Source organism: Salarias fasciatus, chromosome 23 (assembly GCF_902148845.1).
Source record: "Salarias fasciatus chromosome 23, fSalaFa1.1, whole genome shotgun sequence".
NCBI classification, from domain to species: Eukaryota; Metazoa; Chordata; class Actinopteri; order Blenniiformes; family Blenniidae; genus Salarias; species Salarias fasciatus.
This window is the reverse complement of record NC_043766.1, coordinates 17775698-17793948: the sequence shown is the minus strand read 5'-3', so window position 1 is coordinate 17793948 and position 18251 is coordinate 17775698. Positions and strand designations below refer to the sequence as shown.

General features: G+C 37.7%; 2 protein-coding genes across 5 annotated transcripts in view; one reads left to right on the top strand and one right to left on the bottom strand.

Annotated features, from left to right (window-relative positions):
* cacna1ea (calcium channel, voltage-dependent, R type, alpha 1E subunit a) overlaps positions 1 to 13372 on the bottom strand; it is a 108515-nt gene extending 95143 nt beyond the window's left edge. The window contains exons 1-2 of one of the 2 annotated variants that reach the window (XM_030082442.1): positions 13274 to 13372; positions 769 to 1337 (exon numbers count right to left, since the gene is read on the bottom strand). In XM_030082442.1, coding sequence (XP_029938302.1) covers positions 769 to 1304 — 536 coding nt within the window. In that variant the 5' untranslated portion in view covers positions 1305 to 1337; positions 13274 to 13372. Of the gene's footprint in view, positions 1 to 768; positions 1338 to 13273 lie in introns of those variants that run through there. The other variant, XM_030082443.1, reaches the window with a different exon arrangement.
* A 1148-nt stretch (positions 13373 to 14520) lies between these two features.
* Positions 14521 to 18251, top strand: part of cep350 (centrosomal protein 350) — a 32038-nt gene continuing 28307 nt past the window's right edge. For 2 of the 3 annotated variants that reach the window (XM_030082747.1, XM_030082746.1), the window contains exons 1-5: positions 14521 to 14870; positions 17040 to 17131; positions 17271 to 17314; positions 17457 to 17565; positions 18038 to 18203. In XM_030082747.1, coding sequence (XP_029938607.1) covers positions 17044 to 17131; positions 17271 to 17314; positions 17457 to 17565; positions 18038 to 18203 — 407 coding nt within the window. In that variant the 5' untranslated portion in view covers positions 14521 to 14870; positions 17040 to 17043. Of the gene's footprint in view, positions 14871 to 17039; positions 17132 to 17270; positions 17315 to 17337; positions 17384 to 17456; positions 17566 to 18037; positions 18204 to 18251 lie in introns of those variants that run through there. The other variant, XM_030082748.1, reaches the window with a different exon arrangement.

Genomic DNA, 18251 nt, shown 5'->3' with positions numbered 1-18251 from the left:
TGGACACAGTAATTACCAATCTGTTGTGCACATTTTATCAACAACAAGCTTTAAAAGAGTAACTAACTAATAATAATAATAATAATAATAATAATAATAATAATAATAATAATAATAATAATAATAATAATAACAATAATAATAATAATAATAACAATAATATGTTTTCAGTTAGACTTTTTAGTCTGAAATTGGAATGTGTGTTTGACTTGGTCTGCGTTTTAAAAACACGGAATTTAAAATAAATCTGTGCCCTACTGGTACCACATTTGTATTCTAAAACTGTCACACATTCTAAAACTGTATACTGTACTGTAACATGTGTATCAAATAGGCTTTATATCATGTTTATTTGGAAAAAAAACAAGCAACTCTATGTAAAACAAGTCATTCAGCACCCCCATACAGCTGTAATGGAATGGTCCTAGTTTAATAACCACATTTTGCAATGCTTCGACTGTATGATTGGCCATCGAATTAGAGCCCTTCGAACAAATCATCGAAGTGTCTAATATCTGAGGACACCCCTATAAATCTGTGTCCTATTTTTGCCATATTTGCATTCTCAAACAGTCATACATTCTAAAACACTCCCCCATTTTGAAACTGTCTTTAAGAATTGCAGCACATAATTCTGAAAAGTCGCCTTGAGGAAACCTTTGCCAGTGGACTGAGTTCGTCCATATCAGGTTTATCTACTGTTATTCACTGGATAAGATAAGCAGATTTGGGTGCTGTGCTGTATATCCAGCATGAATGTCTACTTACTCCCACTCCTTGCGTCGTGCTTGAGGTGTGCTCTGTATCTTGTGAGCTTGGTGAGCTTTGACAATGTCCCGCTGCTCAATCAGTCCTCCCCGTCGTCTCTTAATCACATTAGGACTTACTGCTGAATCTCCTTCCACTCCCAGCGTTCCAACACCAAGGTCAAAAGTCGAGGCTACATCAAGAGTGAGGCCAATGCGGTTTGGGTGAGGAGGGGGTGTATGGGACGACATCTGTGGTAAGTAGAGGGTGTCATAACTGGCTGAGAGACTTTCGGGCTCCAAGAGGAAGTGTGACTGGGAGTGCAGGCTCGACCCTCCAGCCAGTCCTGCACGGTGCTTCTGCCATGTCTCACAGTCCACCGGCGATGGGTGGAGGGTGTGGTGCCTGGGGGTGCTGCTACCACACATCGCCCCCATACCCACACCCAAACTACCCACCGGACACTCTGTCCCTCCTGGAACTTGAGGTAGCCCCAAAGCATTGTGGTCCCCTGTCAGAGACTGAGAGCTGACTGAAGAGGAGCCCAGTTCCAGCATGGTGATAAGGCTGCCCGAGATCTCAGCATAGTGCTGTGGGAGGAAAAGAGAAGACGGTAAGACACAGCAACTGCGACAGTGAGAGAAACTAAATTTCAATGCACAATCCTTTGCCTCATGTTGATTCACAAATAATTTGTCTGGGGTTTGCTTCTCATGCTGAAACCGTGACAGAAAATGAATAAGAATTCATGTTTTTTTTTTTCTACGACTTTTAGGACACCTTGTGAATCATTGTCAGTCTTTTAGAAGAAACCAAAGCTCTGTCATTAATACCTTGGCAAAACATGAACAGATAGTGCGTAAATAAGACGTTCTTTGGTTGACGCACACTTCCTGAGATGTAATTTTCAGATTACATAGATATAATGTGAAAAAAAATCATAAGTCCAAAAAAAAGAGAGTGTTGTGAACTAAGTCAAATCAAAAGAAATAATTTTGTAAACTTAAAATAATAAATAAAAGAAACCACGTCACATTCCTAAGACACCTAATACACCGACACCATTGCCTCCTGTTGACACAGGTTCTGTAAGATCACTGAGGTGTAGCACAGTAGACACATCAGTCAAAAGCCAGACAAAATGATGATTTTGCTGAGCTAACAGAAACAATTTGCAAATGAGTAATTATTCTCACTGTCTTCAGTCAACTTAAACTATCACCAGCCTTCTGGATATCACAGCTAATTAAATAAGCTGTAATGCAGCCCTTAAAACAAATAATCATGTAGTGTAATACTGTGCCTGTCATGCTTAATGGTACAATAAGGAGAGAAACCGTGAGTGGAAGTGTAATTCTGTCAACAGCTCTTCTCATTTATTTGATAGAAACATGGAGGACATGGGGTTAGTATTGAGTATGTGCAAAGAAAGAGATGCGTACAATAAATCTTACTTCCAGAGAGCCTTCAAAAGCCTTGAGCTCTTACTGCTTTAGGTGGGTAAATGATAGATTTTCTGATTTTACAGCCACCCTGAGAGGAAAATGTCCTAAATAACCTGGGAGTGGAAGATATTGAACAGTAAAAAATAAAATGTTCTACAGCAGAAAGTTGATCAGGTGACAAATTCAAACTGTTATGGTTCAAAATGAATGAATGAAATCCAGCAGATTGTGGTGGTATGATGGTGGTGGTGTTTAATTAAAACATCTGACTTCTCTGAAAGATATGACATTTTTTCCAAAACTGAATAAGCTTGAAGTTTAATGAAAAATACATAGTTTGTGGAATGCCCTGAGGCTTCAGAGAGAGATGTTCCAGAACAAAACCCAATATGTTAAAACTCAGTTTGTAACATTGCTCAAGAGGAAGCTTTAAATTATTGAAGACCCAACCCTGAAAGTAACAAAAAATGTAATAACAAAAGATGGAAGAAGCTCAATAAAAATTCATCTTTAATCTTTTATTCAGGGAAGATTGACTGGTGCTCAATAGACAAACAGGAGGTTGACCAGAAAGTTGTTCTTTACAGATAGTATTAATACATTTCCACTCAATGTTTTGGATTTACAGCCTTACTTTCTGTTGATCCCTCTTGATATTAAAAAACTCAAAAATTCAAAAACTTTAAAGACAATTTAAACATGTAATCTTTTCATTCTTTTTTTCCTACTTCCAATCTACCTTAATAAAAAAAATAAATGAAACAAAAACTCGGAATGCTACATTTAATTATTACTTTCTGAACTGCTTATTTTTATCTCATTTGAAATATGTTTTTGATGTTTTTCTGGCACATTCATGATGTTCTTAATTAGGAAGACTCTAAACTACAAGAAATTCTGTGTGATTGCCAGAGCATCCTACACATTTCTGACAACGTTATCAAAAGCATGTAAGAAAGGGGACCAGGTGGAAAACTATTCATTTGTAATGAAAAGTGTAATGGGACATGTTCATGAACATGAAAAAAGCTAAAAACAAATTAGTGCACTTTGGCTTTTTATTGACTGGCACAAGGGACGATCAGAAATCAATAAAATATAAATCAGTTCTTGAGGCGCATTTGATGTTTCTATTCTTCCTGATTGACTCTGCCCATTACATCTGGCACTTCAATTTTCCTACTCCCTGGAGGGTTGATCATATATAATGATCAAGCTACAGCCTGGGAAATAAAGCTGTTATAGGTGTTATAGGTAAAGTGTCTTTAACGGTAGCCTCTTAATGCAAATGAGTTGATGTCCTAAAAGCCAAAAAAACACCTGATGTTATTGAGTCATATCATTTCCCTTTCTTTCTTAGGAGGAAAAAACGAATGTGTGACTAGTGATATATATATATATATATATATATATATATATATATATATATATATATATATATATATATATATATATATATATATTGATATACATGCACATTATGGGGTTTCTGGCAGGGTAAAGGTCTGTCTGAGTATCGGCAGAAGAACGCAACTGGTGCTTACTGCATTAATTTTGTAAATAATGTCTTCGAACTGGAATGCCAATATCATCAGATGATAGACTGGCCAGAAATCATTGCATTCAGACAGCTGGAGCTGAGCATGATACTCTTAGACAGGACTGTCAAACTCATGTTGGTTCAGTGGCCATACATAACCCTGTTGATCTGAGATAGGTCAGACCAGTCAATTACGGCACAATAAATGACATCCCTTTTCTGAAATAAAGTCTGAAATTCTGTTGTGTTTCTCTCCAGACACTTGTTGGCAAAAGCCTGGAGTTTCCTTGGCTTGATTTCTGAAACCTTCACTGCACATGATTTCACTCTCACAGTATTGATTTGATGTTGATGCAATTCAGCAAGATAAAACTTTCACTGTTGCATCGTGCTTCGACCAGCTGTTCTAGTAGTTTCACTGCTACTTTGTGTTATGTTTGCTAACCTTATGTGGGAGCCACAGTAATGTCAATATTGAGCACGTTGGGCGGTTAAAGCACCTGCAAGGGTTGTGCGAGATCGTTGGGATTCCCATTATTCTGTGGACCTAAGAGGAACAGCATGTGCATTAGAAGCTAAGGTCAGTAGCAAGAATGTGTCAGTTACAGTAAATTTGTAAAGTTGTACACGTTATTCTTCGGAACAAATGTGAAGAGCATGTGCATTAGGAGCTATGCAGTGGGACTATGGTTTGCGTTACAGAAACTGAAAAATGAAAATTATAGAACTCATGCATGGACATCACCTGTGTCTGCAAGTGCGCAACACAAGACTACTCTTTAGGTTACTTGTACTGAATAACCACTGAAAGCGCCTGGTCCTCCTTGTGGTTTACAGTGATGCGAAAGCCAACAGAACTATGGCTGCTCATCCATGTAGGTTCTTGGTGACACTATAACTGAACATTGCAGTGCATTTAGCATTCAAGCACCTCCCATCATGCTGAAGAGACCAATGTGCATTATTCACAGGTCATATTTTAAAGAATCGTACATAATGAAAAAAACAACAACAACATAAACTCGTGCTCAAATGTGCATAACAAGGGCTGCACAGTGGCCTGGTGAGAGGTTGTCTAGTGAAGTCCAGTTCAGAATTCCTAGAGTCCATTTCTGTGTGTGTGTGTGTGTGTGTGTGTGTGTGTGTGTGTGTGTGTGTGTGTGTGTGTGTGTGTGTGCTAGATTTTTTATTCCTCTGTTTTTCCTCCGATGGAGTATACCCTGCTTTCTTAGCTGCGGTGCCCCTAAAAAGACAAATAAAAGTTATTGCCAGTCAGCTGCTGAGCTTTTTTCACTCCGCACGATGACTAAAACCAACTAGTCCAGTGTTCAGGTGCTCCATGCACTACTGAAGTGAACGCAAGATGCATCCAAGTAGGAAGATGGGATCAGTCCCGCATTTCCAGTGGGAACAATGCATCTGAATGCAGTCCCACTTTGAAATTAGGAGGTTTCAGAGGGCTCACAAATTTGCACACTAATAATTGCCAAAGGGCACTCCTCACCACTTCAGAGTGAAAGACTTGAGGGAATATGAAGGTTTAAAGCAATGCTTTTAACAGTCATTAGATATTTCAACAGCAGAAAAGGTAAAGTAACAGCTGTACAGCAAATTTGTATAAATGTAGTCTGAAAATAAGCTTTATCCGTTGATCATAATTTAACAAAGGCACCAAAACATCACTTATTTGTTTTTTTATATATTTGAATGAACATAAACTTGTAAAAAGGGACCTTCCCAAATGTTAATGATAACATTTCCTGACTAAAAAGCTAAATAACTAATATTATGTTTTGTCCATGTTAATTAAGGTTTAATAAATTCAGACTTTTCAAGCCAAAAAATACACGTACAGAGAAACAAAAAGATGCGAGGTAGACTAACTTCCCACTTTATCATATCAATTTTTGTTTTTAAGTTTTTTTTAAACATATTTTACAAATTAGCAAAGTTATTAAAAGTAGAAAGACCACCTTACACATACAGACCTTAAGCTATACAATATAAGGCCTTTTGTGAGCATATTCTCAACAATCATTCGCTCCTGGAGTATTTCCCCTATATTCCACAAGAACAAGAATCCCGGGGAGTGTCATTATTGTGTGGCTGTATTTCAAACAAGATATTCTGGAGCTACCATGATAACCGTTTTAATATAAATTTGTGGGGTTTTTTCCCATTTAAAATTGCTAGAATCATTCCATGTGACAAATATGAATAGGAATGATGGGGAGAAACCAGAGGTAATACGTATCAGTCTTAGGAAATTCTGGTTGAAATTTCATAAAACATTCAGGTTCCCTCACTTATGTGAACATTGTCAGGGCCATTATTTCTGACCACAAGCCAAACAGACCATAGCTACAAAGCTCTAAAAAACACCCACACTGTGCTGTACAGAGTCAGACATCAAGGCTCGGCTTCTTGCCTCCACATTCAACTGTGGTCGCTATCCACAATAATCAGAACCATATAGCCAAGAAAGCTGTCTGTGGTTCGTTATAATTCTCCTAATTAGCTTTTGGAGCCTTGTTGTTCATTAGCTTTTGTAAATGTGCTTTCACTGCTGTCTGCATATTAATATCTAATATGCAGTTCGTGGGTTTGTGGTGACTTTTCAGTCACTGGGATGCCCTATAAAAGGAATGTGAGTCACAAATGAAACTGAATCACAGTATTCCTGGGATCAAACTGTTTTTATGCCCTGTGCTGGGGAGGCAAGTGTTTTCAAGGTTAATAATGAGGAGTGACGGAGAGTCAGAGGCAGCTGATGAACCTTCTCACACCTGCTGCCCACAACATCCTGCACAACCGCCTGATTACACGTTACACATCCTCCCGCTCAGCCTAGATGTCAGCCTGGTACCAGGCCAAATGTGTGTCAGGAAGTGTTATGTGTCACCTGACACTAATGGGTTCCGTTTTTTTTTTTTTTTTTTTTGCAAAATCTGGTGTAGCATTTCAATTAACTGAAAATGTCACTGTTGTTTGTCATAAAGCACGGGGTCTTCAGTCAAAATGCTAAATAAATTATTATTTTTCTCACCTGCAGCTATAAAACTGTGAGCCGGCTTCAGTGTTGATTCTGATGTTCATTTGTTTAAAAGACAATTACATTTTTTTACAAACATTTATTTATATCTGTACCATTAACACAATAAGATGACAGCTGTATGACAGATTAAAATGAGATGTATTTTTTGTCTAATTGTGAGAACATATACTGTTGAGGTAGTGCAGCTAAAGTTTGAATTTAAATATGCAGTTAGAGAAGGTGTTTCCAATATATGTAATAAAATGATTAACTAAAACCCATCTCACAAAAAAAGAATCTTGGTTGGAGCTTCAAAACATATTTGACTTTGAGACTTTGATAAGAAATATAGTCGGTCAGTGAAATACTATACTTTAGTCACCCTCACCTACACACTTATTGACAGAAGTTACATGCTTGGTTTGGAAGTTTTTGGCAAATTTCTTGACACATATCAAATGAAGAGGCCAATCTGCATTGTTTGGAATGAAAATATTTCATAATTAAGGCTATTCTTTTTTTGTGAGAATGTATTCATTCATTCATTCATTCATTCATTCATTCATTCATTCATTCATTCATTCATTCATTCATTTATTCAGAAAATGTTCATCCATCTTTCGTACCACTTTATCCATCCAGGTGGCTGAAACAGATCCCGGCTGAAAGAAGCTACACCTCAGACCCCTGAGTCTCTAAGTTCCCTCTAGTGTTACGTGTTGACAAGTCATAAATATATGTATATTCTTTAATGTGTTTGAAATTACATAATATTATCAAAACTGTACAAAACTTAGAATGAACAAATCTAAAACATGAAATTTATATTTAAATTAAGTATGTAACCAATGAGTCCATACCTAATAGGGCAAGCATCTGCTAAGAAGAAGTCAGCCATAATGGTGGAGAGCTTGATATTTTCTCAAGTGTTAAACACTGTGTAAAGTTTCAAAATTACTGCCTTTGACAATTTGTTGAAAGAGTCACATGCCCTCACATGTATATACCACTGCAATTCAGCTACAGCTTAATCTGCAAAGCATGGTTTTGGCCTGTGGGAAGAAACCAGAGAACCCATGCCTGCAAGAGCAGGACATGCAAACTCCACACAGCAAGGCATCCAAGTTGGCATTAAGACCAGGTATATTCTCACTGTGAAGTCAGAACCAATACAACACTGTGCCTAATGGCCAATTTAACAATGTATTCACATGTGATTTTGTGAAAGCCTCAGGAAGAAAATACAGTTTCACAGGTTGCAGACTACAAATTAAGGTGGACACATTCAGCACAAGGACATAGAAACTTGTTGATTTCCTCAAGGTGTTTGTTGTGGCCAAGACATTTTATTTACTTATCACAAACAATTCTAGAGCAGAACTCCTGGTATCATTCCCACTTTTCCTCACTGAAAACTCTGACTTCATATTTCCTAATGATAACATGAAAATCGTGGGATACTATAAAATGAAAGCTGCCCAGATGGTGTTTTAAGAACAAGAAAGCAAGAAAGCCCAAACAAAGCCTATAGAATAAAAGAAAAAATCCCATCAGCACAGTAAACAGAGCAGTTGAATGCAATGCCTCAGTCTAGAGTAACAAACCCTGACACATATAAATACTAGCTAAGGAACCTATAAGTTGAAAGTCTGAGTATCCTCTCAATGAAGCCTAGTTTTCTCTGGCTCGTTCAGCCCCTAACTCTCTCTAAAATACAGTCACTACATATTATTGCTCTGCATTATACAGAGTGCATTAGACAGAGCCAGCATTTACATATTGAACTTACAACTTCCAATAACACACTGTGGTGCAGTTCGGTGAGCGCACAGAAGCAGTAAAATATGCAAATGTTTCAAATGTGATCAGCAGAAGGCATCCATCAAACTGGCTTCATATGGGCAACTAATGCAGCTGCTAAATTTCTTTTGAGGCAGTGAGAACTCATAAGTAATACAAAGATAAGAAGTAGGGAAGAAAAACTTAGCCAATTTGACATCAATTATCCCACAGACAATCCACTTCTATTGACCAAATAGCACTTCTTCATTTGTAGTTTAAAAAAAAAAACAATTGAGTTGCAGATTACTTCTAACAAAGCTTACATATTTTCTCTTGATGTTACACCCACTGAAGCCTTATCAGTTCAAATACTACTGTGCTCACTGAGTCTTTTTCTCGCTTTTTTCTTTTATTTTTCATTTCAAGTTAAATGTAGAGATGTGATGAGGGTGTATGTGATCTACTGAGGGAGACACCCATCTGTATCCTGCCTTCTGCCAAATGATTTTACCTCAGGGCAGAATGAAATTTATCTGCAATACTTGATCAAAGTTACTTCACCAGCAGAGCAGAAAAAGTATTTTAAAAAATGAGAGGTGAAACATACAGGTCACTTCTCATGCATTGAGATTGAAAACTGTGTTATCAACTAAGAACTCACACTGAGACTACACACTGTTTGCCTCATGAAGTAATAAATTGAATTTTTCATCCTTTCCTTTTGTCGTCAGTGGCACTGCGTACTCAATGTAATTTGTTAATCGGTATTAGAAAAGATGTCTTTATTTTTACTACAAGTCATGTGCCACCACACGCGTGAAAAACTTAATTCATTCTGCATTATTTGATTAGGTTTATTTCCTTCACATAAATCTCCAAAGATGTTAAAATATTTGTTTTAAAGAAATGATTACTATTGTTGCACTCTTACAATTCTTTAATTAGACAGTCTTTCAAATGCAGACACTCTCTTTTCAGAAGTCCCCCACCTGTTTTTAATACAAAGGTCTCCTGGATATAACACCTATGTTTCTCATCATTTTTCAGGCTTTTGTTTGCATGATAATACTTTGAGGATCTGGCACACGCTTTGCTCAGACTTCCAGTCTCAGATATCCTTTATTTAATATTTGCTCCGAGGGTACAGCATGGTGCTGTACTTTCCATTCATTTCCCATGTTCATTTACTTTAAATGTATTTTTATTTCACAATTCATTGCTGTACTCCCTGAATATTATGTGTGACTCCGTAATAATGGAAAACCTAATGTCCCCATAGTCTTCATTAAAGTTTCATAGAATCCTTATGTAATTATTGTGCCACAAACACAGCAAACTGATCTGAGTTTCAATAGATCAAAATGCTGAAAGCCTCAGTCACAGATATTGGTGGCATATGTTTGTGAACTACTTTTATTTATTTAGTTTTTATAATACCTCTGCATTAACTAATTTTCTGCATATTGCATGTTGCATATTTTTTCTAAACATATTATCTTTAGCTTGCAGACAAGTAATACCTGACATGTTACCTTTAAATGATTAATGACAGCTGCAGGAAGGACCCTATAGCATCACGTCAGATCAGTTATAATCAACATGACTAATAGGAAAAGTACAATCATTCAGTTGCTTAATAAAAAGGTGAAGATGGCTCATGGATAACAACCTTGTCATTACACATTTCTCCTATTTCAGTGTTGAAAATCGACTGTTTTAGAGAGCGCGCTTGAAATCAACTGATTATGCTGTGTAATAAATATCCTATTCTCACAGAACAATTAAAACCAGTCATCTTACTTTGCGTCAATTTGTATCAATGATTTTCGATTTTCAAATGAAAAAAAAAACCTTAATTTCATTAATTTTTTTGTACCATTTAGACATGTCAAAGAGGGAAACAAAGAAAGGAAATGAGACTTTCATGTTTCTAAAATCATTATGATTGTCGTTCTGTTTAGTAGTGTGAGACCAACATACAGAAATACAGTCCTCCAGCCATACAGATACGGGGCTGTTAAAGATAAGTGGCCCAAAATAATGGACCGTTCGATGGCACTAAAACTTCAGTTTGAAAAATTGTAGCAATATAAATCCAAGTAGTAGCTTGCTTGAACTCTACACTGAGTGCAGGTGTGAAGGTGAGTTTGCGGTGTCTTCCCTCTGTGTTTACCGTGTAATGAACTGGTGACCTGTCCAAAGCTCCTTGTCACAGTGACAGTCTCCATTTCACACCCAAGCAAAGGTGACTGGTGTTCACTTAGCTGCAGCTCCTCTGCTTAAGGCTACAAAATCACACTCACTTGTTCTTTCACTTTATTTCAAAATGAAATTTTTCGAATGTGCTTACAAGGCCACAGTGGAAAAATTAAACATTTCAGTGGAAAAATTCAATATTTCAAATATACAGCTATTTTGTAAGGAACCTCAGTTAATTTTTAACCTCAAAGATTTTTAAAGAGATTCTTAAAAAAATAAATAAATAAACTGAACCGAAGTATCTACGAAGTTAAGAGAACATTGGCTTGTGATTTAAGAGAATTAAAACAAATAACTCTCACTCCTGGCAAAGCTGTAATATAATGGGTGTAAAACAACAAGGAAGAAAGCTAATTCACAAGCAGTGGAAAAAATCATCAAGAACTGGCCCGAGAGAAAGTCTCCTTGGTTAATAAATGATTGCGCCTATTAGCTTAGGAAGTCATCAATATCCGAGTGAGTGATAATTTATGTTGTCAGAGCTTTGCTGAAATTACTGGCACATCAAAATTGTCATTCACAAACCACGTCACTTTGGCTAATTTATTCTGAAGCTCGAAATGAAATGTGAGAGAACCTTTGAGAAAAAAAGTCAAATATTGACAAGTCAAAAAAGCCAGGCTCAAGTACAGATTTATGGCGTAAAATGTTTCTAATTTCTGCTATTCATAACATTTTGTAATTCTACTGAATGTCTTCATACTGTGCCAATCAAACTTTTATTACTGCATAATGCAGTCATAAAGACATTTTCTATAACCTGGAGGTCTGATGGTAACTGTTCATTAAAATGAATTTTTGCTTCCAACAGATTGGATCAAGGACATTCCTCACTGTTACTTTTCAATGCATGCTTAGAAAGACAGCATCAAAAGCACCAACAGAGTCAGACACAAACAGAAACAGCACAATCTACAAAAAAAATGTTCACATGTCCATTGTCCTTGGTCATCAAAAGCTGTGAAAGATATGCTTGATTCTTTGTAAATGATGAGTCACAACACATTTATCTGACTGTGTTAGGTGGTCAATGTGTGTTGATTCCCATAAGAATGAGTTCAGGAGGTGGAGTAGGGTTCAGGTTTTCCCCAAAGGGAGGCACTAATTTATACATCATGAAAACCAATTTACACCCTCTCCAGCAAGAGTGGTGTTATTCAATCAGGACAATCAGAGCACTTGACAAGAAAAGAGAAAATACAAGCAAAAAAAAAAATAAATAAATAAAAGACTGGGGTTGGTAAATGACAAGTATTATTAGTCTGAAGAAATAACTAGCACTACAATTCTGAGGAGAAGCACGGATCCAAGCAAAAGGTCCTCCATTTTAAAAATGTGCCCTCATTCAGAAAATATAATTCAATAAGGCGAAGAGAACATTTTTACCCTTGTGTAAGGCAAGGTTAGTCTCCAGCATTCTGCCATCTGAAACACAAACGCTATCTCTGCAAGCTGCCTCTTCCTTTTCTTGCCAGATTCATTTGACTTTGGGTAAGAGACTGGTGGTCTTCCTTTCACTGAATAGTTAATCAAAAAAACACCTTCCAAAATGTTAGAACACCTTCATTCTTCACAAAGGTATTATAAATCTTAAGTACTTGATAAAGCTCCAGCTTAAAGTTATACATGGACAAACAGAATACTTTTAACAAGCAGATACAAGAAATCTCATCAACAACCTGACAGACACATGCTTCTTTGATATCCATTTCAGGAAAAGGAAGTCTCGATTTTCTCAGCTTTAATTAATCCCTTTTCCTTGTAGGTAATGGTGACTACCTACCTTGGCCTTAGACAGACCTGAAGAGATTCACTTGATTTTTTTCCCCCCTTCTTTTATCATTATCTGCTCTTGGCCCACAGGGTAATCAACAGATAATGATTTCAGAAGGACCCCACGTGGCCCAGACATGAAATACTTGGAGTATGCTCAGAAAACACTCAGATTAACACTGCAACTATGGAGTTGAAACTAGTTGTATAAGTTTGAGGCTGATCATTTACTAATGATTCACTATCTCCCCATTTCTATAAAAGCCAAAGTGAATTGTGTTGTCATTACCTCTTAGCAATTTGTTAACACTCTCCTTGTTGAAATTTAGAGTAAATACATATATCTAACCACTATCTTATTCGGCAAATATGTATACAGTTTATAAAGAAAAGTTTATTACTGTTCAGTTGCCATGTGAGTGTATCGTTTTCACATCTGTAAAACTGAAGGTTATATTACCAAGTTACATAAAGCTTCACAGCACAACGTTGCACTCGTTCAGTAATTAGGAAGAGAGACTCTTCATGCTACAGACTTCTGCACCCTGGATTTGAGGCTGGCACAGAAACATCTGCTAATGAAGAGCTTCATCTTAGTTGTCGAATCGGCAGCCAGCTCTGTACTGTAGCAAAACTGATCAGCATTCCTCTAAACCAGCACCTGTTTGACAACCCAAACGCACAAATTCTTACCTGAAAAGAAGGAACTCCTTTCCATTTCGTTTTCACCTTTTCATCAGCGTGAATGAAAATGTGGCTGCAGATGCGACCACGTCCGCTGTACACTGTCGCCCTATCAGTCCAGAGAGAGAGAGAGAGAGGAGTGAGAGGAGTGAGAGGGAGAGGGAGAGGGGGGAGCGAGAGAGAGAGACGAGAGAGAGAGAGAGAGAGAGAGAGAGAGAGAGAGAGAGAGAGAGAGAGAGAGAGAGAGAGAGATTTTCAGTAAGATTGTAGTGAAGTGGAGCAGTTATGACACATCTCATCCAGGTAAAAGAAAACATGAAATACACTGGAAGCTTACATAGTGAATGTAAAGTGATCTCTCTGCCTCACAATGCTGGTGAACATCCCCGGAGGTTACCTACTTGTTGCTTTTTGTGTTGCCCAAGCAGCTGCATAACCTCGAAACCTGATTGTCATACTTTTGTTAATGGCTTCTCTGCAGTTCGTACAACAATGACTCATGCGTTAACAGTACACCGAAATTGTTTAAAATACTTTCAGTGTGTCCTCTATTTGTTGCTATAGAAACTATTGACAAAAACTACAATTGGAAAAACAAAATAGTGGAAAAGAGAAAAATGTAATATGTAACAGAACGTTTTTCAACTGCATTACTCTGTGTGTGCGTGTGTGTGTGTGCTTGTTTGGATCACAATTTGAATGGAATGAGTACATCAAAGTGTAGTATACACTTGGGCCGTAAGAGGGCAGTAAACGCACGTTATTTGAATTGATGGAATAAACTTTTACTTCACAGTACATGGTATGATGTAATCACAGTATAACAGAAAATTAAAGTTTAATCACTCAGTTGATGCAGCTTTCTATGCACTATTAGATAACTTTATATTATGTAAATGTTAAATCCATGGCAAATTAATACCAGAGGGGACGTAAATCAAACTGCTCATTAACCCATGTGGACAAAACTGAAATTCCTATTAAGAAAATCAATCATTTTAAGTTCAAAGCATGATCAGAATTCAGTTGGACTAGGATCAGTAAGATCAGGCAGAGGAGAGGAAATGAGAGAGAGAGAGAGAGAGAGAGAGAGACAGAGAGAGAGAGAGAAAGAGAGAGAGAGAGAGAGAGAGAGAGAGAGAGAGAGAGAGAGAGAGAGAGAGAGAGAGAGAGAGAGAGAGAGAGCTTGCTCAACAATCACGGGTTTAAAGTCTCGCGATTGTTCGGCGTCTCTCGGTTGCCGACTTGTCCTGGATACTCTTGTTTCACCATTGAGAAACATCAACATAGCAACCCGCGAAAGGCAATCTCATGGACGGGTGGCGACATTTCTTTGAAGGAGATTCGCCGCCGGCTGATCTGAAGATGTAGTTGTCCGAACACGCTTCAGGATATTTTATTATCGGTTGTTAGGAGAAAAAAGTTGCTAGGTTAGTTGGCAGAAGTGTTAGCTCTCACTGGTCTGCTAGTGTTAGCAGCTTGACGCTAACGTTAGCAAACAGACAGCTGGACGAAACTGAAGAAGTCCGACGAAGTTGGGATATTTCCACCATGAGTACATCCACGTGAATGTGTCCATCGATAAACGAGGATTTTTCTTCCAGAGGTACATGTTCTGATTCTTTGAAGAGTTATTCTGCCCAGTTAATGCATAATGCCCCCTCCAGCTAGCGTTAAAATTAACTCTCTCGAGTTCGCGGCTCCGGCTATTTCCTGGACCAAAAACCGAGTAGTGTCGGGGACAGTCGCTAGAGTTGTATTTTAATGTAGTTATCGCAATGATCGTAATAGACGACGTATCATGACTTTCTAGGAAAAAGTCGAGTTAGAGTTTGGGTTAACCTTGTGAAAATGAACCAAAATCTTGTCATTTGTTCATGCCTGAAAGTAGATTAACTCAGGATTTTGTCCGTCCTCGGTCCACTGGGGAGTTTTTTTCTGGCTTTGGTAATTTAATTGTAGACGTAGGCGTGTTGCCTTTAAGGAATTCGGTATGGGCATTTATTGCTGTCGTAACCGGGTGCTAGGGTCAGCTTTGGAATAGCTCGGCTAACGCCATAAACACCTGGGCGGTGTGGACCCGTCTACTTCACAGTGTTTCAAATAATACCCTTTATGCAAAGTCCACAAATGTCAGATAAACTTGTGCTAGACCCATCTCGGTACATTCGCGTGATTCCAGGCGATGAAATCAGGGCTTACTACGATTAACTGAGGGCGATTTACTACCCGGGTAAGTCAAAGATGGTACAATATTTCGTCCTCGCCCACTGCTTGAGCCCTGTATGCACCGTCTGCGCAATAGTGACGCTTCTGGTGCACTGCTATATTGCAACTGCGAGTGTCCCTGTATATGTTTAAATGATATTAATGTGTGCCAATGAGAAGTAACACGGACACTTATGGGGACCACGTCGCCTAGAAGCGCTTTGGTGGGTGAGAAAAAGACGAATTTATGCGCCATCTTGGATTTTTCATAGGTTGTGTTTTATTGAGGGAATCGCCCCACACTCAACCAGAGAAAGTGGTGTTTGTCATCAAATCTCCTCTGGGGTTTGTCTTTGGATACCCGTATATGTCACAGAACGGTTTATCCCCGCATCACAGATTTAGCATTATTGATATACCCTTGATAGATAACTTTTGAAAGACGAAATGTGCTTACTAGTACATTAGTACGGCACCTGTTCGCTATACGAGCGTTTGGTCCTGAGTGCAACCTCACGTGTGTTTCCAGTAGGTTTTTAAAATATAAATGCACCATTTATGACAGTGACTAGTACTAGTACTGCAATGTATCACAACACTGAAAAGAATGATAGAAATGTTACATATAGTAGTGGTGCTGTTCTTGTAGCTCTAACTTAACTTTTAATACAACTATTTAACATCAAGATAATGACCTGAGTTAAGTTAAGCTTTACAATATCTGAGTATCCCTCTCCTAATAGATATTGAGGGTATAACTTTCCTGAAGTCATATAGCAGGGGAGACACAATGCTGTCTTTCTCTTTTTTTAACATATTACTAAAATAAGTCTGCGATTTTGTTGAGTTGCATATAATGACAGTCATACATGTGTGGTTGCATAACTTGCACCCATCGGGCTTTAAAATTGAAATACATTTGTTTCTGTTTTTCTTCTCCTCTGAACCTGAGGGCAGCATCACGTGATTGTTGTGCAAAAGGAATGACATGAGAAGAACTCCTTGTGACTCGAAGCTTGTTAAATATCAGCACAAACACTCACTATTAACTATTTTTTTTGTCTCGGCTTACTTACAGACTTGGTGTAACTAAAGTAGAACATCTTTAGTATTTTTTTAAAAGTAGGTTATCTATTGTTAACAAAACATTTCCGTGAACTTGTTGATGAAACCAGTGCTGAGGTAGGATGTGTTTGATGGTGTTTTAAGTAAACATTATATTGCTGATCTGAGACGTGTGTTTACCTTTTAGGAATGTTCAGTTGTATAACCAGTTTTAAATGACAGGCTGGCATCACTCAGATGTCAGTCTATCACATTAAGTAACAGACATTCCAGATACCAGAAGGCAGTCACCCCTGCTATTCACTTTGTACTTAATTTAAAAAGTTTATTCTCATTATCTTTTTATGATTATTCCCCTTGTTTTTTTCCTTTTTTCATAATGAATTAAAGCCTATCCCTTACACGTCTGTTAAATATTACATATTTTGCTTTCGAAAGGTTTGGAGGACTGTTGTCAGCCATTGCCAATGACATTTGAACCTTTCTCTTATCTTGACTGAAGGTGAATGGAGGAGATGAGTAGCAGCAGGAGGACTGAGGTGACTCTTGAAAGTTCTGGTCAACAACCTTCAACCAATCACAACACTGACACAGGTGACTTGAAATTGTGCAAACAACTATTTGTAATGTCTCCTCAAATTTGTCTCTAAATATTTTTAAAACATTTTCTTGTTATAATGGTTTCTGTCTCACAAATAATTCATAATTTTGGTTATCTACTTTTCTTTGTCAGAGTTGACGAGTGCATGGAAAGGTTTGGCTCAGAGCAAAGCTGCTGTACGTATTCTTGGAGCTGTTTTCTGCTGATTGGCTACACTTTTTGCCAAGTGCTCATAAATGATTGCTGTAAGCAATAAAAACAATTTGCAATACCTGTACCATTTTTCTGTAGTCTCACAATGGTGTTTCCTGTGTTTAGCTGCGTCACATAGAAAACCGCATAGAAGCGGCTCCAGGAACAGGGGTTTGCCTGGAGTCCATTATTGACTCTCAAAAGAAGAAATCGTCAAAGACAGTGTCTTGCAGAGGTGAGTTAGTCCAAAAGGTTTTATTGTGTGCAAATTAAATTATTGATCATCAGTGCTGATTGGTGTCTCTCAATATGTATTACTTATGCACTGATGGTGCACAATATTAGCTAAACATGCAACATGCATCTACAGTGATTGCAATATGACTTGCGATTAGCAAACTCTTAAGTATGTAACAGTGTTTTTCTGTTTTGGGATTTGTACTCAGCTGTGCCACCTTTCACTGTCTTTTATGTTTAATTTTATTTTTTTTGCTGTTATGCTTCCATTTTCTGTTCTTTTACCACCAGGTATTATGTAATATTAACTTGATCAATATAATGATTGAGCAAAAAAATACATATATTGCATATGTTAATATTGAAATAATGATAACTCTTTCATAAGTAAAGCTCTACACTGTTAAAGTCATTGTAAGACAGATTTAATTGCTTTCAGTTTGAATATAATGTGGCTTACTTTATTTTAGATGGACGTCAAATTGATGCTCGTGCAGGACTTTCCAAGACCAAGTGTAGAAGTCAACAGAGCCCAGAAAAGAGCAGCTCACGCAGCCCTCTGAGAAACACTACTCAGGACAGCAATGTTCGGAGGAATAATAGTGTGGAGTTTAGGGAACCGTTGGCTTCGTACAGGTAAGAATAATTTACTGAAAACTTAGTACAAAACTTCAGTAACCACCT